This window comes from Borostomias antarcticus (genome assembly GCF_949987555.1).
Source record: "Borostomias antarcticus genome assembly, chromosome: 23".
Taxonomy (NCBI): Eukaryota; Metazoa; Chordata; class Actinopteri; order Stomiiformes; family Stomiidae; genus Borostomias; species Borostomias antarcticus.
The window spans coordinates 2,797,359-2,824,749 of NC_140256.1; the positions used below are offsets into that span (position 1 = coordinate 2,797,359).

Genomic DNA, 27,391 nt, shown 5'->3' on the forward strand with positions numbered 1-27,391 from the left:
TCGTGACATGAGACTGCATGAGACCCTGTGAATGTATTATTTTATAATTTGGGTGTACTGGCTAGTACACTGGCGGGAAATCTCGTGGTGGAAACGGAAGTGACGTGTTTTGCGTGTCAAAATATCAGGAAGACAACAAACACTTCGCCCCGCGAATTTATCTACATGCACATAAAAGAAAGAAGACCGGTATTTACCTGCATTGAAGCCATCCTTCCAGAAAGTCCATTGAAGTAGCTACAATCTTCCAATCTAGTGTGTCATTACAGCGAGTGAGTGGGGATTGTGGAATGTGTGGTTCTTAAAACGCAGTGCCGATTTCATCACGACCAGAGGGGGCGCCAAAGTGCCGAGTGATCTCATGCAGCTTTAATGTTTTCACCGCAGGAATGCTGAAGTGCGCATATAAGCCTAATTGACATTATGTTCATCAGTTTGGTGGTGAATGCCCACCCTTTACCATGAACCATGCGCAGGTGAATGAGCTTCTTTAATTAGGCCTACTGTAGCCTAGGCTATATCAATTTACCTCCACGAATCATTATTTCACATTTATTGTGTTGTTGGCATCGATAATGACTATGTTCATTATAAGACAGAGGCACAAGTAGTCTTTTTCTATTGTAAGGACTTTGTTTTTCAATAACCTTCAGGGGAAATGAGGACAGATATTAAAAGCATGTCCCTCTCCCCCGTCGTGCCCGGGTTGTTCCTCTGGATCCAAGCCGGCGCAGTCAGGTTGAAGGTTGATATTTGCTGCTGGTGGCCCGTGTGACACGGCTGAACCTCGGCCGCTTTTGGTAATAAAGATCAGAGCGAAAATAGTAGCGACTCTTTTGGTAATGCTCTCTGTGTGAACCTGTTGAGCAGGGACAGCGCAACCAGAGGACATCGAGCAAGAGGTTCTTTAATGTAGCCTAGCCTATAGACGCCTACTCATCCACTGGATATGGAACAAGATATGGATTAAAAGAGTCACATTGAACAATTAGCCTAATTCAATTTTGAAGCCAAGTCCATTTTATTTATATTCCATATAGACCTATTATATAGGCTAAAGGTATATATATGGAATGCGTCCAGCAGTCTACGGTTAGCCCACCTAGAGTTGGGGAAGGAAAGGAATAACAATAGGATTGTCCTTGTTTTTGTAGTCTGATCTCAATAGGAGTGAAGTTTATTCGTTTTCGAATCGCTAGTACTACCATAAGGGATTTCACATTTTCAAATGTAAAAGTAAATAGTCTACTGCTAATATGTTGGTCAGATTATTCTTAGTTTATGATGGCCCCGGTTTTTAATAACCACAAACTCATCGAATTCATCTGGATATGAGATTAGTCTGCTCCAGTTTGTGAAAAGTGTCTTAGCGTTAGCCTAATGTAAGTAAATCATCGATTTGGTTTACAATAAACACATCGTGGTGAATGTTTACGAATCTCTTTTGTTGTTATCTAACATACTGGGGAAAAGGTGTAACCGTAAAATGCCTTATTCGGTGACAGAAGCAACTCCCGCTTTCATCTTCCACCTGTCTGGTCCTCACATGCGCAGGGCGTGGTGTGACGCGCAGGAGTCCCCGACGCTGATTGGTTGGGGAGGACGATCCCTTTTGCCACTCCATTACATCCGTTAGGCTATATAACCTCCTGCTTGTTCTAACAGGGAAAAGGGACTTTTTGGAACTGACTATTCTACTAAATTATTCTGCAACTCGTATCTGGTAAGATTGCATTTCTATATTTGTATGGCTGTGTCTGAAAACAAATAATTATCATTCTGTACATGTCCATTTGTTTCAATATTGTTAAGTTTTGTGAGGTTTTTTATAGTTCTTATTATTATCATCATCATCATCATCATCATCATTTAACCTTCATTTCACCCAGGGAGCCTATTGAGACCAAAGTCTCATTGCCAGTGTTGCCCTGGTTACAAAGCAAAGCATAGGCCTATACAAAAACATCATGTCAATACAAAATAAATATTTAAAAAGCATACATTTACACATTAAAACAGACGAAACTGATAAACAATGTTCACACACTCTCCGTCAGCAACTGAACAGAAATACATAGTAATGCAGTTCCTCTAAATCGTCTTGCCTATAGGCGACAGAGTTATCGTTCCGCTGTTGCATCATATCTGCATAGTGGACAGGGATGGCATGTACAGTACTGTGTGTTTACGTAATACTAGTGTGTGATCCTGACTACTAGTGTGTGATCCTGACCAATAGTGTGTGTTCTTGTGTGTTCTTGACTACTAGTGTGTGTTCTTTACTACTAGTGTGTGTTCTTGACTACTAGTGTGTGTTCTTGTGTGTTCTTGACTATTAGTGTGTGTTCTTGTGTGTTCTTGACTACTAGTGTGTGTTCTTGTGTGTTCTTGTTTGTTCTTGACTAATAGTGTGTGTTCTTGTGTGTTCTTGACTACTAGTGTGTGTTCTTGTTTGTTCTTGACTACTAGTGTGTGTTCTTGTGTGTTCTTGACTACTAGTGTGTTCTTGTGTGTTCCTGACTACTAGTGTGTGTTCTTGACTACTAGTGTGTGTTCTTAAGTGAGCTCTAATCAGTCCCTGTGCTTGTGGGTCCTGTAGATGAAGACTCAGGGAACTCTTCACGTGGCCACCCCAGTGAGGGAGAGCCTTGCCCTGACCAAAGTGGCCGGCACCTCTATCTACCTGAAGCTGGACTCATCCCAGCCCACAGGCTCCTTCAAGATCAGAGGGATCGGACACCTTTGCAAGACAGTGAGTGGACGAGCAAGGATAAGAGAGCGGGGTTGGAGGGTATCTGAATTAAAACGGGCGGACAGGGTGACTTTGCTTGTTCTCTATGTGACTGATTATGTTTGTGATTATGGTTTTGCGTCTATTGCATGTCTACTGTATGTCTACTGTATGTTACGTCCACTGTATTATGTCCATTATGTCTATGCTACGCACAGCTTGGAGATCCCTAAAAATTATTTCACTGCATGTCATACCTTGTATCTCTATGCATGTGACGAATAAATTAACTTGAACTTGAACTTGTTTTTTAGGGGTCCTGTAGTAGTAATAGGGTCAGAGGGAGGCAGAGGGAGCGGGGGAGGGGCTATCCCAGTATGTTCCAAATAGAACCAGATCAGACTAGTTTGAGGGGGCCGTTCCCCTGTCTGGTCTACTGGGCACGGAGATCTCCTGGTGGGTCTATTTATGAGGGGACCAGTGGTGTGGGGGTCCGGTGAGTCACATGCTGTTTGTTTTCTTGCAGTGGGCTGAGAGAGGCTGTGAGAGATTCGTCTGCTGCTCAGGTGAGCAGCCAATCAGAGAGACTTTGAAGACTTTTTGAAGACAATACTCAAATACATCCTGTATACGCATTTAGTCATAGCACACGCATAATGATGTTATGCAACCTGACAATTTTGCTTTTGAACAACATGGGATCAAATCTCAAGCACTTTCCAGGCTGGAATGTTTCGTTTGGGGCTGTGTTTGCAAGCTAATGATGACGTGTTCAATGTTTTTGTCACGCAGGTGGAAATGCTGGAATGGCAGCTGCCTATTCTGCCCGTCAGCTTGGAGTACCTGCCACCATCGTAGTGCCCAGTGTTACCCCTAATGCAACAGTGGAGAGGCTAAAAGACGAGGGGGCCAACGTGATCATCCATGGCAAGGTCAGCTTGTTGATTAGATATTATTTATTTGGGGGCAATTAACCAACAGTATTATACATACAAAATGATGCAAAACACAGCACAGGTACATGGCATCACATTAATTCAAACAAGGAGGTAGAAACATTGGGTCACTCATGCTTACGAGTCAATGGACAGAAAAATCGACTATGCCATTCGGTGCATTTGAAATACATACTGTACCTAGTTTTAATGAAAATTTAAATCTATTTCAGGCGCTTAATGAAAGTATTGAGTACGGCCAGCAGCTGGTGGCAAACAACTCCGGATGGATTTTCATCTCCCCCTTTGATGACCCTCTCATCTGGTGAGTGTTTGTACTGTATCCTGTCCTGACTGTCACTGAAACACTGATAGCATATCAGCTCACTTTTATTGTCACATCTTGTACTCTGGGGCGTGTGTTCTAGCCAGAATGAGAAAGTCTTGAGTCTGTCCGAGAAGAGACATTGTAAAATACAGTAGGTGATAAGATAGACTACGTGTTATATCACAGGAAGTTCAACTTGGAGATTACTTTTGCTGTACAACATTGCTTGTTATGCAAATTTCAGATAATGAAGTGCGTGCGTATGAGGTCGCAGTGATAACTCAGTCAAGTAAAGGATATCTTGGCGCCATTTTGTGTTAGTGAAGGAGGAGAGATTTCAGACAGGCTATTTTAATCCCTCCCTGAGGCTTAGAGTCACAGCCAAGCACCAATTACACAAATCAGCTCGATACGCATACTTGCTATAAGCGCTATTATGAATGACTTAACAGCCTGGTTTAAAGCACGTTTATCTCTATTCATAACACAGTTCACAATAAATACTTGAAAGTACAACATATCCTTCGGGATTCCACTATAATCATGGTGTCAAGGCTCAGGGCTTCATGAACTCACTTGCTGTGTGTGTGCGTGTGTGTGCGTGTGTGTGTGTGTGTGTGTGTGTGTGTGTGTGTGTGTGTGTGTGTGTGTGTGTGTGCGTGTGTGTGTGTGTGTGTGTGTGTAGGGAGGGTCACACGTCTCTAGTGAGGGAGCTGGAGTCCGAGCTGAGGGAGAAGCCCGGGGCGGTGGTGCTGTCGGTGGGGGGCGGCGGCCTCCTGAACGGCGTGGTCGAGGGTCTGCGCCGCGCCGGCTGGGAGGACGTCCCCATCGTCGCCATGGAAACCGTGGGCGCGCACAGCCTCAACGCCGCCATGAAGGCCGGGAAGCTGGTCACGTTGCCCAAGATCACCAGGTCAGAGGTCGCCGGGATTCTCCCTTCAACCCCCGAATGACCGGAAGCACCGCACACGCCGAGATTTTTTTTTTTTTTCTTGAATTCCCATAATATTCCCGTGATATTCCCACAGCAACAGCGAAGTGACATCATCACTTTTCCTCTCTGCAGTATTGCCACAACCTTGGGTCTGACAAGAGTGTCGGCGCAGACGCTGAAACTGGTCGGCGAACACACCGTTTATTCGGAGCTGGTGACCGACCAGGAGGCTGTGAAAGCTGTCGAACGCTTCGTTGGTGAGTAGCCTTTCACACACACGACAGAGGGTCGCCCAGATCAGACGCGTCCACAGGCGTCCCCCTCGTCCGAGCTGACCCCCCTCCCCCTCTCTCTCCTCCACCCGCAGATGACGAGAAGATCCTGGTGGAGCCGGCGTGTGGCGCCGCCCTGGCGGCCGTGTACTGTAACCTCATCAGCCGGCTGCAGAAGGAGGACAAGCTGGCGAAGGACCTGGGCCCCGTGGTCATCGTGGTCTGTGGCGGCAACAACATCAGCATGGACCAGCTATGGAGGCTGAAAAAGCAGCTGGGCATGTCCAGCTAGGCGGACGACTGTGGACCCTGCTCGCCTTCTCCAACCCTCCATTCCTCTAGCACCCTGAGGGGTCTTCTTCTAGCTCCTTACCCAGCTGTGATGTCTGCGAAGACATCAGGACAGGAGTCATGGACCCCCTGGGGCCAAATCATTCCAGAATGTGCCAGACTGTTCCAGACAACAGACTCCTGAACTCTGAGGCTTTCTGAGTGACTGTGGTGGAACAGCCTGTGGATGTATTGATAGCCTTAATATAGACGCTGCTCTGGCAGTAGTAGTAGTTTTTGAAAAGACGTTAATAAGTGATTTATGTCTTTGTGGAAATGAAATAGAGGTGTAAAGTTGTTTGTTTTTAGCTTGTTTTATGTTCATGTAAAAATATACCATTGGCGGTATTTTATTTACCCGCTTTTGTACTGTACCATATGATCTGTGTTTATAGAATAAATTATATTTATTTTCCTTGACTAAATTATTTTTATTTTCCTTGACTGTCAATCCACATCACATTGGAACATAATAGCTCCTGGTAACTTCTCAAAGGGGTAATTAATCGAAAATCCAGTCAGAAAATCTGTTAAATCATCATAATTCGTTTCTGTATCAAACACACAATTTACCTCTATTATGGGGGGATTTAGTCATATCTGGTGGCAGGCAGTTAAAAACAAAAACCAGAAAAGTGCTTTCATGATGCAGCAATACTCCACAGTAAGCAGGTCTACAGATGTTCTGCTGTTGCCACTAAAACCCCAGTAAACTGTCCAGCCAAGCATACACATTATTGAAAGTTGGTTCAAATCTCTGAAGTTATTACATTTACAAGGTCATTCAACCAATTAGAATGGAGTTCTTCTGTAATGTACTGAACAGAAGGCAGAGTATAAAACAACCTCATGGTTAACTGTTTGAATGATAAGAATTCAACGGCAGTTTCTAATACCATTGGTTTTAGAGACTTCATTTTTATTTTCAAGTAGGTAAGTATTTTCCGTTCAGTGCCTGTTTCAGGTGATATTGTGGGACAAAGTCTCCCTCTCACTGCTTCACTATCTACAGTACAATACAGCGTCAAATATGATGCAACACAAACCATGTTCCTGCCTGAAGTATCCCAATCGTTGAACCCTTTTGTGACATAACTGTTGACCCCAACAGTGTTGAGCTGGTGCTTTTCCCATCACAATAAAGCGTTGTGTTTGGAAGTAAACAACAGCTCTTGTTTTCCTCATCTTATCTGAGTCGGTGCCAAAGATGAGGAGCCGTGTCAATAGGTCAATGTCAACATAGGGGGACGCTGAACATCTTAGACGCACAAACATACTTTACTTCAGCCATATAATTGGCTGGTTGTTGAGGGCTGTGACCCATTTTTGCACTCTGATTGGCTGACAGGTCATTAACACGGAGAAGCCATTCTCTGGAAGAGATTAGTCAGCAAAGGCCCACTGACAGCGCCTTTAAAGAGATTAGTCAGCAAAGGCCCACTGACAGCGCCTTTAATGACACCATGGACAATCCCCAGCAAAGGCCCACTGACAACGCCTTTAAAGACACCATGGACAATCCCCAAGCACAGAATTCCCCACATGGCTGCCCAGTATAAACGTAGCCTGGTCTTATATACCTGTAAAGCAAGCAAGAGAGACACAAGGTCCTTTTATGTGTGTAGCAGGTTACTGTGGATGTTCTACCAGTCTGTGGTAGCAGAACACTGTTCTTTCCTGTGGCCTGCTGGAGAGGCAACACCAGGGCTGCGTTCAAATTCAGCGAACATAGAGAACGTTTGCGAACGTTAGCGAACTATTTTACAACGTTTGCTAACAGAAGCTAACAGTCTGGAGAGGTAGTTCGCCAGTAACGGAACGAGGATCACAATGGACCCAGGCTTACTGGAGATGTGCTCCCATGGGGATTGTTGCGTTTATGCCTAATACATCCATGGTTTATGCGAACTATTTGGGACGTTCATTAAAAGCCGTTCAAATGTGACCGTTTGGAGAAAACACGTTTGCGACGAACGTTCGCCTCTGTTATCTGAATTTGAACGCAGCCCTGGGCTGGGGACACAAACAAGCTGGTGAGGAGGGCCGGCTCTGTTGTGGGTCAACAACTGGACAGCCTGGAGGCTGTGGTGGAGAGGAGGATGAGGGTGGAGAGGAGGATGAGGGACAAACTGAAGTCTGTCCTGGACGACCCCTCCCATCCCCTCCATGATGAGCTGTGGCGGATGGGGAGCACCTTCAGCCACAGGCTCCTCCCACCCACAGGCTCCTCCCACCCAGGTGCAACACGGAGCGGTTCAGGTGATCCTTTGTGTCAGCGGCCATCAGACTCTATAACTGAGTGTTCCTGTGTGTTGTGAATGTGTGTATGTACATTTAAGTATGATTATACAAATATCTATAGACTGTATATATATATATAGTGTATACTGTATGTATGCATGTATGTATCCTATATCTAAGGTTATAGTATTTTTTTGTTCTTGTAATTTTCCTTGTAATTTAATTGTATCTATTATGTATACAGTATTATATATATATATTCTCTATCTATTCCGCTGTACTTTTTCCACTGCTGAAACCCCAAATTCCCCCCTCTGGGATTAAAGTATCTTATCATGTTGTCTTATCATGTTGTTTAGTGGGGAGTATGTGTGTGTGTGTGTGTGTGTGTGTGTGTGTGTGTGTGTGGGAGGGTAAATCCAGCTGGAACTGGCCTGGCCCGGCACACGCTGCCCCGAGGTGTCAGGTTCTGTGATGCAACACGTCTAGGGGTCTTACATAAAGAAGCGTGTCCCTGGGAGGGAAGCCAGCGTCATTCACCGTGATCAACCTCCAGAGCACAAGCAAGCATCCGCTGAAACCCTGCACCCCCGCGCTGTCCTCCGATCACCCAGGTGATCAACCGGTGCCTCTAGTCAAGCCATACCCCCCCCCCCCCCTTGTACACAAGACTGCTGTAATTACAATCCCTCTAAAAAAAAGCCTAGCCTCGATCCAGACGTTTGGGCAAATGACAAGCTCCAACCTCCCCTTTCTCTTCGATGTGTTGGGGAAAACAGTTGCAGCGCAGCTCCAAGAACGTCTCGGCCTCAATAACCTCTTTGAAGACGGCTAGGATGAACCTGGCTTGACCCCCGGTTCAGGCGTGGAAAACAACAATCATGAGTTTGATGGAACTATAGAGATGGAGGATGGCAGGGTGCCAGCCTGGACTTTTGGACTGCCCCTACACCATCCCAGAGTCCGTTGACCCCCCCCCACCTCTCCGTTTTGTTTGTTTGTTTTGTTTTCATGTTTGTGTTATGTCTGTGTCTTATTTATTTTCTGTCAGATTCTGGTATTGTCTGTATTGTACTGTTCGGTTGTGTTTATTGTGATCTTAACAGAAAATTAAATATTTGGATCACAAAAAAAACAACCTCTGAGAAGAAATTCCAGTCTGGTTTCCGACCGGCCCACAACACTGAAATGGCACAAGGGTCACAAATGACCTTCTGATGGTGGCTGATGCTGGTTCCAACCTGCCTCCAGCCTGGTTCATACACTCAGTGTACACACAGACACTGCTGCGTTCAAATGAGTCACTCAAATAGATCGAGTCCTTGTGGTTTCAACTCTCCAACTGGGGAAATGGGAGAGGCAAGCACACCCGAAACACACAATGACTAGCAAAAATGTGTGTGACCAAAATAACATTGGTGACATGCGAAGGGATGTTGGTTAAAATAAAAGAATCAAAACCTGTAAAAATGTGATCAAACAGAAAAATGTACAAGACAATCAGCTACACACACATCACGCTTACATCAAGACATTTTTTTATTGTGACAGAAATCTCAAATGCCATCTCATTGTTTACCTCTGTATAATCCATTTTAGATGTGTTAATTGTGATGTGCAGAGGTAAGACAGTAAAAGTTAAGTTAATGCAACCATAAATAATTGTAATAAATATCAAGTAAATGTACATCACGCATGTTCTCATTGCAACACGTCTTTGTATGGATATGTCCTTTTATGATCTCCTCTACTCCTCCAAAAGAGGCAGGAACAGAGAGAGAGAGAGCGAGAGCATCCTTGTTAGCAGCGGTATACCCCTTAAAAAAAACAAAAACTCAACTAAATTGGCAAGCAGTTCAACCATTCCATCAATCTCAAATGTTTCGGTGGCTTTTGTTGTGTTCTTCAAGTCCCATCCAAGTAAAATGGCTGTTTCACTCACACAAGAAAATAGGTTTCACCATGAGTCAGAGATACAGTAGAATCCATCTGAGTTACAAGACATAAAGGTGATGTATTACTAGTCATTTCAAATCTTGTAAAAAATAAAAAATAAAAAAACAGCAAACTGGATATCCAATTGAGAATATCTTAGTTTGTGCGTTTTTTAATATTTTTCTTGGAAGATTAGTGCAGAACAAAACAAAACAATCCTTGGGTGAAATGAAATAGCAATTTAAAAAAACTGCCATCAAATATAACTCAGAATTCTATTTACATTTTTTGTGTCTTTGCACAGCTTTAACATTTTGGTTATGGGCAAAATAAACAAACAAAAATACAGCAGATCCTGCTCTTTCATGACAGGAAACCTATAAAAGGCAGAACTAAAGTGAATCGGACCCCCTGTTGTGTGGTATGTTTGTACGCGTGTGTGTGTGTGTGTGTGGTAGGGGGGATTCGTTGCACATTCAGTAGCAGTAGCACAAGCTGCGTGGGAGAGCGTTTCCCTCCCGTTTCACAAACCAACACGGCTTTCTCAAACCCAAAATGCCGGAGAGAGCAGATCTGGCAACCCGGCAGATCTGGCAACCCGGCAGGCCACACCTGACGACCAGGTAGAGCTAGTCTGGAAGCCAAGCTTCAGTCAACCTTGACCTTAGCATGCTGCCACGGCGACTGCAGTCTTTTTCAAAATAAAAAAAAAAGAGAGAAAATAACTTCACTTAATAGATTATTATTACTTTTTACATGACTTACATACCCTCTTTATAGACTTGAATAAAATATATTCAGTGTTTATATAGGCAGACAAGTTAATCTTGTCCATTCGCAGTCCATCTTTATAGGCAGCCACTACATAATGTCCTATACAGCACTTGTTCACATGTTTTGCCTGCTGAGAGCTGAAATTGGCAGCATCATCATGTTCCTCTCGGATACGAGGTGGACGTCCATCTAAGACCTCAGATAAACACATTCTCAGCCCACAATACCCAGGGGTCTCCTTTTCACACGTGGTGGGCCTCTCTCCTCTAGGAGGATGAGGCGCTCATGGTAAAGGCATGGTTCAGATCATCTCCTTAAGCAGGGGGGGTGGGAGGGAAGCAGACTGGAGACAGCCCGCTGAAAAAGATGGAGGTTTAGGGGTGAAAAGCAGATGACGAAATATGGGTCGGACTACTTTCACTTTCAGTATGTGCCGTCATTGTTCCCTCACACTGTGTGTGTGGTGTCACATCAATGCCACTCCAAAACTCAGTGCAACCAGAACAGACACCGTCATCAGTGTCGAGACAAGTGGGCGTAACCCCCCCCTCCCCCCCGCCCTAAATTAGCGCTAGCACTGAAAACATGAGGCAAACTCACTCATGAAATGCTCAACCTGCTCACAATGTAAATAAAACGAGGTACTCAACGCAAAACAGAAAATAAACCCCAATAACAAAAACCGTCTTGGGAGTAGTCTTGCCGGGGGGGGGGGGGGTCCCAGTCCCAGTGAGAGGTCCGGGAGAGGGGAGACGGAGGTGGTTTTGGGGGGGGGGGGGGGGGGGGGGTAAGGACATGACTTGATGATGAATAAATATGGAGTTTTGGAGCTGCAGACTCCCAAGCGGAGGTGAGCGTTGGCGCCCCCTAGCCGCTGAGCGGGTCCTCGCGGTAGTGGATGGCGTAGCGAAGCTTCTCCAGCATGGCGTCCAGGGAGGAGTACTGGGGCAGCTTCACCATGAACATGCACGTCTCCACGCGGATGTAGCGGGAGTCTGGTGAACCTGGCGAGCACACGGGTAGGGAGGCACATTGAGGAACTGGTTTAAGCCACGGAACTGGCCTAAGCTGGTTTGAACGTTTACTGGAAAATGTGTGTGTGTGTGTGGGGGGGGGGGCACAGCACTTAACAGCCCCCTGCCCCAAGCGTTGCAGCATGTGTGGAACAGGAGCAAACTGCGTACGTGTGTGTTGGTGTGTCAATTGCTGTGTGACTAATAAACGGATTTCATTTACGTTTAATTTCATTCACTTCCCCTTTCTCAGTGTTTCGTAACTATGAAACAGGGCTGCACATTTATGGGAATTAGTGGGAATACACTGGAAAACTGAATTTATTCCTGTCATTCCCATCACATTTCCAGTTTATTCGTGTGAATTCCCATTCATTCCCATAGGCTCTTTACTGTATCTCACCATGAAACAACTGACTTATTTACAGGCCAAGAAATGTAAAAACAGAAAACAAAATGTTGAATTAATGTCTGCCCAAGGTTGAGAAACAACACGAGCGAGGATGATAATCACCGTCAGTTTCTGTATCAACGGAAAACAACAAACAACAACCCTGGGCAAACAACAACAAAAGACAAACAACCCTGGGTGGCTCAGATACTTATCTGTCGCCCCCACACCGCGCTCGCACACACACACACACACACACACACACACACACACACACACACACACACACACACACACACACACACACACACACTCAAGCATCCCGTGTACCTGCGGCGCCGTCCGGGGGGGCGATCTTCATGGGGTAGGGGGGCACGTGCGCGGTGTCCGGCCCCCCGTCCTTGCAGGGGCAGGTGAAGGGGATGCGCTCCTGGTTGCAGGAGAACTTGATGAACTTGCAGAGCTCCTCCTGGGTGAACATCTCCAGGGCCGTCCAGAAGAACTCGATGTGCTGGTCCGTCTCCATCAGACCCACCTGGTACATGGTGTGGGCCTGCGGAGGGAACCGGGCCCAGAAGAGTGGGTGAAACCGGGCTTCACACTAGGAACTTCATTCCTCTAGACTGGGCTTCACTCTGGGACTAACTAGAGATTCATTCCTCTATGGGATTCACTCTGGGACTAACTAGAGATTCATTCCTCTATGAGCTTCACTCTGGGACTAACTAGAGATTCATTCCTCTATGGGCCTCACTCTGGGACTAACTAGAGATTCATTCCTCTATGAGCTTCACTCTGGGACTAACTAGAGATTCATTCCTCTATGGGCTTCACTCTGGGACTAACTAGAGATTCATTCCTCTATGGGCGTCACTCTGGGACTAACTAGAGATTCATTCCTCTAGACTGGGATTCACTCTGGGACTAACTAGAGATTCATTCCTCTATGGGCGTCACTCTGGGACTAACTAGAGATTCATTCCTCTAAGGGCGTCACTCTGGGACTAACTAGAGATTCATTCCTCTAGACTGGGCTTCACTCTGGGACTAACTAGAGATTCATTCCTCTAGACTGGGCCTCACTCTGGGACTAACTAGAGATTCATTCCTCTAGACTGGGCTTCACTCTGGGACTAACTAGAGATTCATTCCTCTAGACTGGGCTTCACTCTGGGACTAACTAGAGATTCATTCCTCTAGACTGGGCCTCACTCTGGGACTAACTAGAGATTCATTCCTCTAGACTGGGCCTCACTCTGGGACTAACTAGAGATTCATTCCTCTAGACTGGGCCTCACTCTGGGACTAACTAGAGATTCATTCCTCTATGGGCGTCACTCTGGGACTAACTAGAGATTCATTCCTCTATGGGCTTCACACTGGGACTAACTAGAGATTCATTCCTCTAGACTGGGCCTCACTCTGGGACTAACTAGAGATTCATTCCTCTATGGGCTTCACACTGGGACTAACTAGAGATTCATTCCTCTATGAGCTTCACTCTGGGACTAACTAGAGATTCATTCCCCTAGACTGGGCCTCACTCTGGGACTAACTAGAGATTCATTCCTCTAGACTGGGCCTCACTCTGGGACTAACTAGAGATTCATTCCTCTATGGGCCTCACTCTGGGACTAACTAGAGATTCATTCCTCTATGGGCGTCACTCTGGGACTAACTAGAGATTCATTCCTCTATGGGCTTCACTCTGGGACTAACTAGAGATTCATTCCTCTAGACTGGGCCTCACTCTGGGACTAACTAGAGATTCATTCCTCTATGGGCTTCACTCTGGGACTAACTAGAGATTCATTCCTCTATGGGCGTCACACTGGGACTAACTAGAGATTCATTCCTCTATGGGCGTCACACTGGGACTAACTAGAGATTCATTCCTCTATGGGCGTCACTCTGGGACTAACTAGAGATTCATTCCTCTATGGGCGTCACTCTGGGACTAACTAGAGATTCATTCCTCTATGGGCTTCACTCTGGGACTAACTAGAGATTCATTCCTCTATGGGCGTCACTCTGGGACTAACTAGAGATTCATTCCTCTAGACTGGGCCTCACTCTGGGACTAACTAGAGATTCATTCCTCTATGGGCCTCACTCTGGGACTAACTAGAGATTCATTCCTCTATGGGCCTCACTCTGGGACTAACTAGAGATTCATTCCCCTAGACTGGGCCTCACTCTGGGACTAACTAGAGATTCATTCCTCTAGACTGGGCTTCACTCTGGGACTAACTAGAGATTCATTCCCCTAGACTGGGCTTCACTCTGGGACTAACTAGAGATTCATTCCTCTAGACTGGGCTTCACTCTGGGACTAACTAGAGATTCATTCCTCTAGACTGGGGTTCACTCTGGGACTAACTAGAGATTCATTCCTCTATGGGCCTCACTCTGGGACTAACTAGAGATTCATTCCTCTATGGGCGTCACTCTGGGACTAACTAGAGATTCATTCCTCTAGACTGGGCCTCACTCTGGGACTAACTAGAGATTCATTCCTCTAGACTGGGATTCACTCTGGGACTAACTAGAGATTCATTCCTCTATGGGCCTCACTCTGGGACTAACTAGAGATTCATTCCTCTAGACTGAGCCTCACTCTGGGACTAACTAGAGATTCATTCCTCTATGGGCTTCACTCTGGGACTAACTAGAGATTCATTCCTCTAGACTGGGCCTCACTCTGGGACTAACTAGAGATTCATTCCTCTATGGGCGTCACTCTGGGACTAACTAGAGATTCATTCCTCTATGGGCTTCACTCTGGGACTAACTAGAGATTCATTCCTCTAGACTGGGCTTCACTCTGGGACTAACTAGAGATTCATTCCTCTATGGGCCTCACTCTGGGACTAACTAGAGATTCATTCCTCTATGGGCGTCACTCTGGGACTAACTAGAGATTCATTCCTCTATGGGCTTCACTCTGGGACTAACTAGAGATTCATTCCTCTAGACTGGGCCTCACTCTGGGACTAACTAGAGATTCATTCCTCTAGACTGGGCCTCACTCTGGGACTAACTAGAGATTCATTCCTCTATGGGCCTCACTCTGGGACTAACTAGAGATTCATTCCTCTAGACTGGGCCTCACTCTGGGACTAACTAGAGATTCATTCCTCTAGACTGGGCCTCACTCTGGGACTAACTAGAGATTCATTCCTCTATGGGCTTCACTCTGGGACTAACTAGAGACTCAGTCCCCTCGGCAAAGACAAATAGCACTGATTCGCAGTTGCTTCTTTGTAGTAAGTGTTGACCGTAAAACACAAAGTCTCCAACAAACACCTATTATAACAGCTGGGAGCCATGAAAGAGCTGTACAAACAAACGCTGGTCTATAACATGCAATACGTCACAAATTGCTAAATGTAACAAAACTGGAGAGACACACTCTCTTTCGGAGACACCTTGAACGTACTACTGACAACCACAGATGTCGCTGTGGTGTTACTATGGTGAACTTACATTGTATTACAACGTAGTCCGTCTTAAAGGTGCTCAGTTCGATTTTTTTCGGCCACTAGATGGGGCAGTGGTGCAGCGTATCAGATATAAACAAGTGGGCGTTTTCACTCCATAGGTGCCGTTCAGGGGGTGGGGCTCAGCGCCGGGCTGGCTTCACTCATGATAAAAATAAATTCTGCATTTTCTCCACAGGCACGACACCGTTGGCTATATTTTCTGTACAGATAGTTATGACTCCCCTGGACCTATTTATTGCATATATTGGATTTTATTTTTTTAATTTATTTTTTTACAAAAAGTGCAGTAAATCGACCAGAGCACCTTTAAGGTTGAAGAGTTGCATTAATGAGAATTACCTTGAGGAACTCCAGGTTGATATAGGGCAGGTAAGGTTGTAGAGTTGCATTAGTGTGAGTTACCTTGAGGAACTCCAGGTTGATGTAGGGCAGGCCGCAGGTGCGCAGCTCCACCTCTAGGGGGCTGAGCATGGTAAGCAGCTGCAGGGGGATGATGGAGCCCAGCCCCGCCCTCACCGCCGTCATGCACTCTGCGTTCTCCAGCTCCCTCAGACGCAGACCGCGCACCGCCCGGGCGTACACATCCTTATTCTCCCAGCTGGACACACACACACACGCACACACACGCACACGCACACACACACAGCCGCACACGCGCACACATGCACGCACGCACGCACGCACGCACGCACGCACACACACACACCCGTCAGTCGGTGTGTACACCAGAACTCATGAACGGAGGACGTCACAGGCGGTCCGTAGACAGGGTTGAAAGAAACACGACGGTGTGTGTGTGTGTGTGTACCTGACGCTGAGGTTCCGCCCCCCCTGGCATAGCTCCACCTCCTCCCCCGTCATGGTGATGTAGGTGAAGGTGCAGCAGGGCCGGCTTGGCGAATCAGGACTCTCTCCTGAGGTGTGCTGGGAGGAGATCTCCACACACAAGCCCTCCAGCTCCGCCTCCTCGCTCACCTGGGAGGCAGAGGTCAGGGGTCATCTCAGGGTCGGGAGGGGGGGGGGGCAAACAGGGGAGGGGAGGGGTGTGGAGAACGGTGCACCTCGCGTTCGTGTGATGGTGGGGTGGCGGAGTTAAGTGACATTTTTGGCGGGGTGGGGGTCCCTCTCTAACTACATGCCTGTGTGTCTGGGGGGGGTCTTACGTTCTCGAACTTCTTGACGTAGTTGTAGGTGAGCAGGTCGGCCTCCTGGAGGTCCTGCTCCGGGTCCAGCGCCTTGCCCACCAGGCCCTTCCAGAAGGAGCCCAGCAGGTCCAGGGGCAGCGGCACGTCCGCCCGGATGGCGATGCCCAGCAGCTGGCCGAAGAAGTGCAGCAGCTGCTCCTCGGCGTAGCTGATTGGACAGGGGGTCAGGATGTACTTCCCCTAGGGAGCACAACAAAAACAACATCAACAACTCGGTCATCTTTCATGGCCGCCACCGCCGACCGGCCGAGTTCTCTGCATCCTCTACGTTCAGAGCGTTGGAAACAGCCCCGTTCGTTTTCGTTCTCTCTCTCTCTCTCTCTCTCCCTCTCTCTCCCTCTCTCTCTCCCTCCCTCTCGCCTCCGAAAGTCTGGAGACGTCTCCGTTGAAAATCGTGGCTGGAACAGCGCTGAAAACCCACGCTACCAATCAGAGCCACTGCCTACATCTCCAATAGGGAGAAGGACCCGCCTTCCTGGAAATGATGTCCTCCAAACAAACTGGAGTGGAGAATCAAAACAAAACATTCACCGCCTCATTAGAAAGGACCGCCCTAAAGACTCTGAGGTCTTTTTTTCAATCTCTCAGATTGTTTCCACCCACTTTTAGCGACAAAACCCGGACGAATGTCTTCGGTCCCTAGCTGAGCGCGGCGTTTAGACACCGGCCCGTGAGTCCGTCTCCCTCGTTACCCCGGGGCAGACAGGCGGTGGAGAGACGGGCGGGCGTACCTTGTTGCGATTGGCCGCGGCGCTGGGGCAGGGCAGCAGCAGGGAGAGGGCGGAGCTCTGGAGTTCCTTACACACCTGCCACAGGAAGTGTCTGAACGAGCCACCTGGGGAGGACGCAGAGACGAAACCTGGTCTTACAAAACACAACATTCGGCTTCGGGTGGAAATAATAAAGGAGAATTTAGGATGTGTGTTTGGGGGAGGGAGGTGGGGGGGGGGGTACTAACTGGTGCCGTGGACCTCCTCCCCAGTGAAGCGGATGTTGAAGGCGTAGGTGGGGTCGCCCCCGCTGGCGAGCTTCACACACAGCTGGGACGACGGCACGCACGACAGCTGGCGCGCCGCCTGGCAGAAGTAGGTGTTCTCTGACGAGCGGATCTCTCCTAGAGGGGGGGGGGGGGGGGGGGCGGGGGGCACACACACAAAAAGAGGACACAGGAAACATACATTAATACACTTGACCCTGAAGTTAAGTAAGTAAGTTGAGAACTAAAGTTTCTCGGGCCTAGTGGCCCATAGGGCAGGAGCCAATCTCCTGTTTCTGTAGCGTGAGGCAGCTTGATGTACAAGTGCCCCCCCTGGACATGACGCTAGTATGTCACAGGGACTTACCCCCAATCCAACCCTTGATGCTGAGTGCCAAGCAGGGAGGCATCGGGTACCATTTTTATAGTATCGTTTTATGGTATGACTCGGCCAGGGATCGAACCCCCAACCTCCCAGTCTCAGGGCGGACACTTTAACCCTGGCCACTTCAGCTGACCCTGAAGTTGTATGGAAATAAATATCGACAGACGTATGGGGCATCGCACGCAGAGCTCAGGGCCTAAGGCGCGCCTACCTCCGACTATCTCCAGGGGGTCAAGGGTGATCTCGGGGGCGGCGTGGTCGGCCGTGCGCTGCACGGTGGCGTTCAGCACCCGGTTCATCACGGTCACCTTGGTGTCGTAGTAGACCAGGCCTGTACAGGGTGGAGGAAGGGGGTCAGGGGGAGGAGAGATGAGCAGGACTTTAGTTTTCATACAGTTACTACGCCCCACTTTAGCGACCCATGTGAGTTTTCTAACAGGTCAGCGCACTGATACAGCCCTCTGTAATGACCCATATACTGAGCACTAGGGCTGGGTTTAACAAATCGATTCGATTCTGAGTCGATTCTGAATCAAATGATTCAGAATCGATTCATGAATCCCAAAATCTATCTTTTATTTAATGAATGAATGAATAAATGAAGGTATGAATAGTTCATTAATTCATTCAATGATTCATTCATTCATTCATTTTTGGAAATCAGTATCGATACCCAGCCCTAGTATTGATGTGTTGCATAACTTGGCAGTCATGTAATTAAGGTTACAGCTAAAAAGAACAGGTTTTAGTAACACTAACCGAATCGATATCGAATCGAATCGTGATAATCGATTCTGAACCTTGTGAATCGGAATCGAATCGATTCTTGGAATTCGATGTGATACCCAGCCCTACTGAGCACGCTAACTGTGTGTGTTAGGGTTGCACATTTCAAGGAATTTCATTAATCCATAACTGTTAACCTTAACAAACAATAGTTGACTCATTGATAAGAACGTCCCACACTGGACTGCGCTTTGCTCGCTTCATTTTTGTGTCTTTCTTCCGCTGTGTCGTTGAAATTTCCCGGCATCCCAATTAGCCTTCACTACATGGCGGGGCGCCCTCATGTGCAGTCAGACCTTAAATCATGATTACATTTCACACAACTCCCGTTGATAACGTTCATTCAAAAAAAAAAAGAAGCTTGATTCCATTAATAAACAATTAATTGAGTAACCAAATTTTACTCAAGTAAATTCTTATCGGCAATTAACCGATAGTCGGTTAACTGTTAACATCCCTAGTGTGTCTTGAAGATGGGAGGCCCGTCTGTGGACCACTGCCCGTCCGTAACCCCCCTAATCAGGGCTGAGATGTGTCTGTGTCCGTGTCTGACCTTTGGCCTGGCAGAGCAGCGCGGCGATGCTGTTCTGGAAGGCGTGCGTCTGCCTCAGCTCCACCAGGGGGAGGAACAGGGTCTCCAGCGTGTTGTTCAGCGACTGCAGCAGGGCGAAGCGCAGCCGTAGACTCTCCACAGGCACGTCTGCGCAGGGGACACATCAGAGGGGGCAAATGAGTGTACACACACACGCGCACGCACGCACACACGCACGCACGCACACACACACACACACACACACAGTTGTCTGCCTGGGCTTAACCCTAAACCTAACCTTTTACCCCTAACCCTAATCATATCCCCTGTAAACTAAAATGAAAACCAAACGTTAAACCTAACCGTAAACATAACCTTTGACCCCTAACCCTAATTGTAACCCAAGCCCTAAACCCAAGCCCTAAACATTTGACCTAATTGTAACCCAAGCCCTAAACCCAAGCCCTAAACATTTGACCCTAAAATTAACCCTGCATTTGTGAACTCCATCCTTGTGTCCGCACAAGTGAGCATTTTTTTAGTTTTGACATTTGGTCCACTCCCGACAAGTATAGTACATGCATGCCTACACACCCACACACCCACACACACACACACACCCCCTCACACACACACACACACACACACATCTTGACAATGTTACCGCTACATATTTATTTTCGCAGACTCAAAGCCGCTCTCTCACACTCCTGCGCACGCGGCGGACGACCGCTCTTCCGGCGGGCTACGTACTGAGCAGACAGGTCACGCGGGGGTCGGCCGCGTCGCTGGGCTCCAGGTACACCTCGTGGGGGTGCAGTCTGGCGGGCGTGATGGCCAGGTGGCGACACAGTCGGTTGATGTACTGGACCAGGGCTACGTCCATCTCCAGACTCCACTTCCTGCAGGCTTTCTGCGCGTGCCGGGTGTCTATACAGGTACACCTGGACACACGGGTTGTCGGGGAGAAGAGAGACATTTTGTAGACATTTTGAGACAAACTAACGCCGTAAGATTTTAGGCGCTCATGAAATTCATCGGAGGTATCTGTGATAAGATGATGTCCAGGCTGGTCCACTCTGTTTCTGTTGGGCCAACTGGATCGCTGTTGACTCACTTGTATGATTACAGCATTGTCATGTCCTGAGCCTGGCTACAAACGTCATTATTAGTTGATGCAGATGGACAGGGTGTTCCTTGTCCTAGATGCAGTCATGAGTTCTGCATGCTCCGCTAGGAATGTTGACAACTTGTAGCTGGGTGTGGGGAAGAGGGGGAGGGCGGGGGGGGATTGGAGACGAAAGGCTCACCTTTCAAAGTGGAGGTCGTAACCGCAGGCTAGAATGGCTCTCCACACGCTACGGATGTCCTGCTTAGCACGGTCCACTGCAAACTTGTGGAAGCCTTCCAATGTCAGGTACTTCTCCTCTTGAACTGTGAAACAGTTACACAAGAGATCTAGATAAATACAATATCTCTTGTGTATATATGCACATACATGTATGTATGTGGATATATACACATATGTGGACATTTTTAAGGGACTGCTTAAGACCCACCTGTTCAAGCAGGCTTTTGGCCAGCTGTAACCGACTGTGTGTCGTTTTTACTCACTGTTTTCTAACTTCTAACTCTTTTTTGACCTGTGAAGCACTTTGTGACTCTGTGCTGTGAAAAGTGCTATATAAATAAAGTTTTACTTACTTAATTACTTATATATAAAGTATAATATTGCCAGAGTGCAAATTGAGCCGCACCTTCAAGCTTCTTGGCGGGAGATTTCTCTGTGTCTTTTTCATCAGGTCTGGTCTTCTCAGGAGACTTGGGCTTCAGGACGCTCTTCTTCTCGCTCAGCGCAGTCCTGGTAGGGACACGGGATTGGGGATGTTTGACATTTAGGCCGGATTCATAGTCGACGCAAACTACATAAGGGCAAGCTTCGTAAGGCCACGCAAGATCTCGTTGTCATGCCGAGATTTGTCACTTGACGCAAGCAATAGTGCAATTCCTTGCGTTTCTACAAAACAAAACACAGAACGCACGCTCTCGAGTCATGTTGGAGCTTGCGTTCACAACGTAGCTTGCGTTGTTTACGTCAACTATGAATCAGGCCTTATCCTCTTACCAATATTGACTCTTTTTGGTGTTTATTACTCACGTGTACTGGATTGTAATGTAATGATAGCTCCAATATATAAGAGGTTAATATGAGTGAATATTTCATTAAGAAGTTAAGTGTGGGAAGCAACCACAGGTTGGACCACCAACCACAAAAAACGATTTGAATGTCTTTGGCGAAAGCTGAGCCTGTTCTGGATAGTGAGTAGGTCGGGTTGACAGAAGAATGAGGAGGTGTTGGACGCTCCTCACCTGACACTGTTGAGGACGGACTTCTCCTTGGTTGGAGGCTTGGTGATGGGTCTCTTGGTGCTCACCACCTTGCCCTGGTGCTGCTCCTTGCCTGCCTTGCTGTACTTGTTCTTGTTGGGCTTGGGGGCGCCATATTTACGGAGAATCTGGAAAACATAATGTTGTTTTTTTTGCTATCTGTGTAATCTAACAGAGTTGTGGTCTTAAGAAACTTGTGTGTGTGTGTGTGTGTGTGGGGGGGGGGTTGTACCTGTGTGTGTGTGTGTGGGGGGGGGGGGGGATTGTACCTGTGTAAGGTGTGTGTGCGTGTGTGTGGAGGGGGGGGGGGGTTGTACCTGTGTAAGCTGTGTGTGTGTGTGGGAGGGGGTTGTACCTGTGTAAGCTGTGTGTGTGTGTTTGGGGGGGGGGGGGGGTTGTACCTGTGTAAGCTGTGTGTGTGGGGGAGGGGGGGGTTACCTGTGTAAGCTGGTCCTCCAGAACCTTCTTGGGGGGCCTCACGTTGGTGAAGAAGACGTGCAGCAGGTTGCCGGGCGTCTGCGAGTTGATCTGCTCCTTGCTGAGGTAAATGTCTGACACTTTGACAGGCTTGGCCGGCGTGAGACTCAGCATCTGCTCCGAGTGGACGCAGCTCTTGAAGATGTCTGTCAGCACGTCCCGCGCGCCCTGCACCAGCTTCTCCCCTGGGAACACGGAACCCCGGGCTTTAGTTCCTACTATCTCTCAACTTCAGTTCCTCTCAGTTCAGTTCAGAGGATCAGAGGGCAGTCAATTTAACGCGTATTAAATCAATGAATTATGCAAAAATGAACGCTACAGAGAGCAGGCAGCACATAATAAGTAGGCTCAGTCTAACTCAGACAAATTGACAAAATCGGTCGCAAAATGAATTGCTATGGACTGCAGGTCAATTGCTATGGTAGAAGACAGCAGATTACATACTCCAACGCAGCTACAAGCTGCCGTCAAGAGGCGCAATAGTTTTGAAAATCCACAGACGTATTGGCTCAGATTGGTTAATAGCCTTACACATAAGATATTATAAATAATAATTTAAAGCAATATTGACTTCTAAAACCACCTTTTGTAATGACTATTCAATTTACTCAGCTTTACTCATCTGCCACAATAATGTAATCTCTTTTAATTTAAATATATTTATTTGGAGGCTTATCCCAGCAAAAAATGATATATGCGATTAATTAGATTCATTAATTACAGATCATGTAATTACTTAGATAATTATTTAAATCCACTGACAGCCCATAGTAAAGACCTGGGGGAAAATAGACAACATAATGAACAAGCACACAGAGTGAGCCACCAACCTCTGATGGACTTATCCAGGAAGTAGTCCTCGAGGGCGGAGCTTCCTTGTGTATCAAAGAGGGATTGGTTGACACTGGAGGCTGTGAGGATCTCCTCATTGGTCAGCTCCATCAGCTCCTCCTCCCCCTCCAGGCTGGACAAGCCAATCAGATCGCTGCTGTTGAAAAGGCTGGCGCGGATCTTCTCCACTTTTGCCCGAGCGCGGACCTTATTTTCGGGGTACAAGCAACAACGAAAAAGACGTGACTCTGGGTCAATAATAGCTCAAGAGACGACACTAACACTTTCATGAGAACTCCATATCAACAACCATTAAAGCATTGCGTTATCTTTGAACGACACGATGATCTAACCCACCTCTATGACGGCGTAACCTTTGATTGGCCGCGACGCGACGGCGTTGCTGTCCAGGGAGGTGACGGTGTACATGGAGCCTCCGTCCGACACCGAGGCCGAGTCTGCGCTGTCCACCGGCTCCCCCAGGCTGCCCAGACTACCCAGGCTGCCCGTGCTACACAGGGAGATGTCCAGGCTCTCCTGGCTGGACACGGTGTGGGGGTCCGGCGGGCCCTGCTGCTGGGGGGAGGGGACCGCGTTGGCCGCCGCCGCCACGGGGGTGAGGGGCGGGGCAGCCGGCATCTCCTGGTCCACGGACAGCTCGCTGGCGGTGCGGGACACGCCCTGGGAAGAGCTGCAGATGGAGGTCTGGCTGGTGGAGGCCGAGGCGCTCACGCTCATGGCCGGGGTCACGCTGCTGGAGCTGTCGGGGCTGTCGTGGCACCCGCCGTTGGGGAAGGGGCGCTCGGGCTCGCGGGGCGCCTTCCCGTCCGGCGGGGCGGCGCCGCCCTTGGGCTTCTTGGGGTCCTCCTCCTGCAGGGGGATGAAGATCTCGTCTTTGAAGAGGCCGCCGTGGGCGTTGCACGCCCGGCGGATGGCGCCGCGCACCGCCGCCTCCTCCAGGTGCGTGGGGATGCCGGAGAGCACCAGCAGGCGGCTGTGGGCGGTGGGGCCCACCAGGGCCTGGCAGGCGTCGGTCACCGCGTCGCTGGTCACCCCCAGGCCCTGCGGGTCCTTGTTGGCCAGGTGGCGCAGGATCATGAGGAGGGTGAGACCGCGGTGGAACCACAGCATGTCCTCGGGCTTGCTGCCCGCCATGTTGAGCAGGGCGCTGTCGCTCTCGGACAGGCGGGCTCCGCCTCCGCCGCCGCCGCCGGAGCACCGCTTGCCCGAGACCGCCGCCACGGCCGCCGCCGCCGCGCGCTCACGCTTCATCTTCACCTTCTTGCGCTTGGAGAGCAGGCTGGGGCTCTGGGGGGTCTGGCCCGGCGAGGAAGACGAGGAGGAGGAGGAGTCGCTGAGGTTGGGGGCGCTGGTGGACGAGAGGGCGCCCACGCCCGAGCCGCCCACGTTGAGGGGGAGGGTGACCTCGGCCACGGCCAGGCACACCTCCATCAGCGCGTGGAAGTAGGTGGAGAAGCGGCTCTGGTCGGCGGCCAGGGCCAGGGCCACGCCCCCGGAGGAGGAGCCCCCGGTGCCGGCGCCTGCGGCCGCCCACCCCTGGGTCTCGCGGTCGTAGAGCTTGCGTAGCTCGGTCTGCAGGGCCATGAGGACGGCCAGGCAGGGGTTGAGCAGCAGGGCGATGGAGCTGGACAGGCCCGCCGGACTCTTGCGCTGCTCAAGATGGTGGATCTTGCGGAACAGCTCAGCCAGGAGGTGGAAGGTGAGCTCCTTGATGCAGGGGGCCAGATCTGTGGTCCAGAGCAGACCTCCTGGACCAGAACGGACCACAGAGAGTGTGTTAGATATATTAGACACTATATCACAGCGATGGATAGACATGTCTGAGGTAGGGCTGGGTATCGAGTCTAATTTCAAGAATCGATTCGATTCCGATTCACAAGGTTCAGAATCGATTATCACGAATCGATTCGATTCGATTCAATATCGATTCGGTTAGTGTTACTAAAACCTGTTTTTCAGCTGTAACCTTAATTACATGACGGCCAAGTTATGCAACACATCAATACTAGGGCTGGGTATCGATATTGATTTCCAAAAATGAATGAATGAATGAATCATTGAATGAATGAATGAATGAACTATTCATACCTTCATTTATTCATTCCTTCATTAAATAAAAGATCGATTTTGGGATTCATGAATCGATTCGGAATCATTTGATTCAGAATCGATTAATCGATTTTTTAAACCCAGCCCTAGTTTGAGGTGTGATACAGTACGTGAAACAGACAAGTGTAGCGTAGAGATGTGGTGTGAACATTTGATATGAGGTGTGAACATTTCACATCACGATTATAGTGACCCAAATTATCACAGTTATCAATATTATCGCGGTATTGTAAAAAAATACTGATAAACACACTGAAATCATTTCAAGTTAGATATTGAAAACCACTAATAAAATTAGCAGCACTATGCACTTTTTTTTTGCATAAACATTAAAATAGCGCGTCTTGGAGACTGCTGCTAACTTTGGTTGATGACAGTATTTACTGTGAGTTTTTCAGCGCAGAATTCAAACACGCTTTTAATTATCATTTTATCACAATTAATACAATCAAATGTTGTCCCGGTTTATGATCATAGCGGTTACCGCTGCGCCCCTAGCGTAGCGCCACCTACCCAGCAGCTCCACCACCTGCAGCAGCACGGACGAGGGCACGGTGTGGAGCTCCTCCTCCGAGCGCTCGCTGCTCTCGCCCAGCGTCCAGGTCAGCAGCTGCTCGGCGAACGCCACGGCCAGAGGGAACTCCAGCGGCAGGGAGTGCAACACCAGCACCGCGCCAGGAGGGGGCGACACCCCTGAGTGAGAGGAGAGCGGAACGAGGAAACAAAGTCCCATTTTGGTTCACATAATTGGTCATAGTGTTCACCTATTCAACGATGTATGCCAAACAAATTACAAAATTCTACTTTTGTTGTAATCTTATATCAAAGTATATCATTTCTTACTTCCTGGAAAACGGTAGGTCACGTGCAGTGACGACAACAGGTACTTTAGATTTTAGGCCAATAATCTTACGACATCCACCCGTCAATCAACGCTATCCTTCTATCGAATCTGTCTAAAGTTCTTAAAACCCGTCCACTTGTTCCAATCAAATTCCTCTAAACATATGTCCCACCCTCATAGCTTGTTTGCGTCGGAAATATGTCAAACTAAGTTGGAAGTTGGATGATCTCAAACGTCCGTTTAAGTGCGACTTTAATGTTTAAACATTTAAACTTAATTTTTTGTTTAAACATTAAACATTGTTTAATGTTTTGTCTGTTTGTTTCCTCAGGTCCACAGTGAGAGGACATCCTCACCTAGTTTGATGTGTATTTTGTCGGTGGGGATGATGACCGAGGGGTACTGGTTGGTGGTGGGGGGCAGGGTGAGGCCCGTGTTGGAGGGGGAGGCGTCCAGGGGGTAGCACACCGCCTCCATCAGGTTCAGCTGGCCGTTCCTTCGCACCTTGTGCCCAAGGCCGTACACCATGACCCGCGCCCACGGCGCCTTGTACAGGCTGGAACTAACGGAGGAGAGGAGAGAGAGCGCGAACGAGTGTGACAATGGCTCCAAAAATATCAACGGTGAGACATTTCCTGTTTGGTTTATCGGGAGAGAAAAGCAGCTGTAGAGACTTCGCCTCGAAGGGGGATGAGTCGTATTCAAACAAGCAGTTCCATGAATGAGTGACGCGCGTATAAAAATAATAACTCGCTTTATTGCCTTGAAATCATACATGAATCACTACGGCTACTGCCGTTGAAAATCTGTTTGCTCCCACCCATAAAGCTCATTTCCTGTTCCTTATATACCAAACATAGGACATCCATCCCAAACACAAGGGCAATAGGTGACATTTCAAATTAGGATGAAATTAGAAGCATGAGCAAATAGTAGGCCTAATCATCATATCAATAATCCGTCAAATCATTCATAATAGAAATTCATACATACTAGAAATGCATAATTAGTAATCAAATCAATAAATTCATAATCATATGCCACAATGCAATCAGTCAATATATGATAACTCAAAATGTATATCAGAAAATGAACATGAATATCATGCATGCCTAAATGTTTGACAGCAGCGCTAGGTGAACTCACTCTTTGCGGCAGCCCAGCTGACTCTCCTTGCAGGAGACGATCACGAACGCGGCGCCGGGGAAGTTGACGTCCATGCTGACCTTTGACTCCGACACCGGGAACTCCTCCGACGTGAACTGCTCTGGCGCGTTCTACACGACGGAACGAGACATGAGGTCACGATTAACCACTTTGCGAAGCGAGAGATTTTAGCAAATGGGGGAGATTATGCTGGACTATAGGACTATTGCCCCGTCACTCCGAGGCCCCTGCGGTCGATCGACACGGTCACGGCTCTTCTCTGTCCTGGCCCCGCAGTGGTGGA

At 48.2% G+C, this 27,391-nt stretch overlaps 2 protein-coding genes across 2 annotated transcripts in view; one reads left to right on the forward strand and one right to left on the reverse strand.

Moving 5' to 3' along the window:
- Nucleotides 1–2,599: 2,599 nt before the first annotated feature.
- LOC311324978 (L-serine dehydratase/L-threonine deaminase-like) lies at nucleotides 2,600–5,492 on the forward strand (the record flags this gene model as incomplete). The annotated part of the gene is made up of 7 exons (XM_084457598.1): nucleotides 2,600–2,752; nucleotides 3,258–3,297; nucleotides 3,524–3,663; nucleotides 3,900–3,991; nucleotides 4,680–4,907; nucleotides 5,061–5,185; nucleotides 5,296–5,492. 7 exons carry the CDS (start codon nucleotides 2,600–2,602, stop codon nucleotides 5,490–5,492), a joined length of 975 nt encoding a protein of 324 aa, XP_084313724.1.
- Nucleotides 5,493–11,347: 5,855 nt separating this feature from the next.
- Nucleotides 11,348–27,391, reverse strand: part of hectd4 (HECT domain E3 ubiquitin protein ligase 4) — a gene marked incomplete at both ends in the record, with an annotated part of 55,865 nt that continues 39,821 nt past the window's right edge. Inside the window, 19 exons of the mRNA XM_084457528.1 lie at nucleotides 11,348–11,484; nucleotides 12,215–12,437; nucleotides 15,790–15,985; nucleotides 16,196–16,362; nucleotides 16,551–16,772; nucleotides 17,324–17,427; nucleotides 17,551–17,706; nucleotides 18,165–18,284; nucleotides 19,293–19,439; nucleotides 20,025–20,215; nucleotides 20,582–20,705; nucleotides 21,029–21,132; nucleotides 21,642–21,787; nucleotides 22,098–22,321; nucleotides 22,967–23,174; nucleotides 23,325–24,736; nucleotides 25,611–25,790; nucleotides 26,298–26,503; nucleotides 27,088–27,218. Of these exons, the coding sequence (XP_084313654.1) occupies nucleotides 11,348–11,484; nucleotides 12,215–12,437; nucleotides 15,790–15,985; nucleotides 16,196–16,362; nucleotides 16,551–16,772; nucleotides 17,324–17,427; nucleotides 17,551–17,706; nucleotides 18,165–18,284; nucleotides 19,293–19,439; nucleotides 20,025–20,215; nucleotides 20,582–20,705; nucleotides 21,029–21,132; nucleotides 21,642–21,787; nucleotides 22,098–22,321; nucleotides 22,967–23,174; nucleotides 23,325–24,736; nucleotides 25,611–25,790; nucleotides 26,298–26,503; nucleotides 27,088–27,218 (4,398 nt within the window). The remainder of the gene's footprint in view (nucleotides 11,485–12,214; nucleotides 12,438–15,789; nucleotides 15,986–16,195; nucleotides 16,363–16,550; nucleotides 16,773–17,323; nucleotides 17,428–17,550; nucleotides 17,707–18,164; nucleotides 18,285–19,292; nucleotides 19,440–20,024; nucleotides 20,216–20,581; nucleotides 20,706–21,028; nucleotides 21,133–21,641; nucleotides 21,788–22,097; nucleotides 22,322–22,966; nucleotides 23,175–23,324; nucleotides 24,737–25,610; nucleotides 25,791–26,297; nucleotides 26,504–27,087; nucleotides 27,219–27,391) is intronic.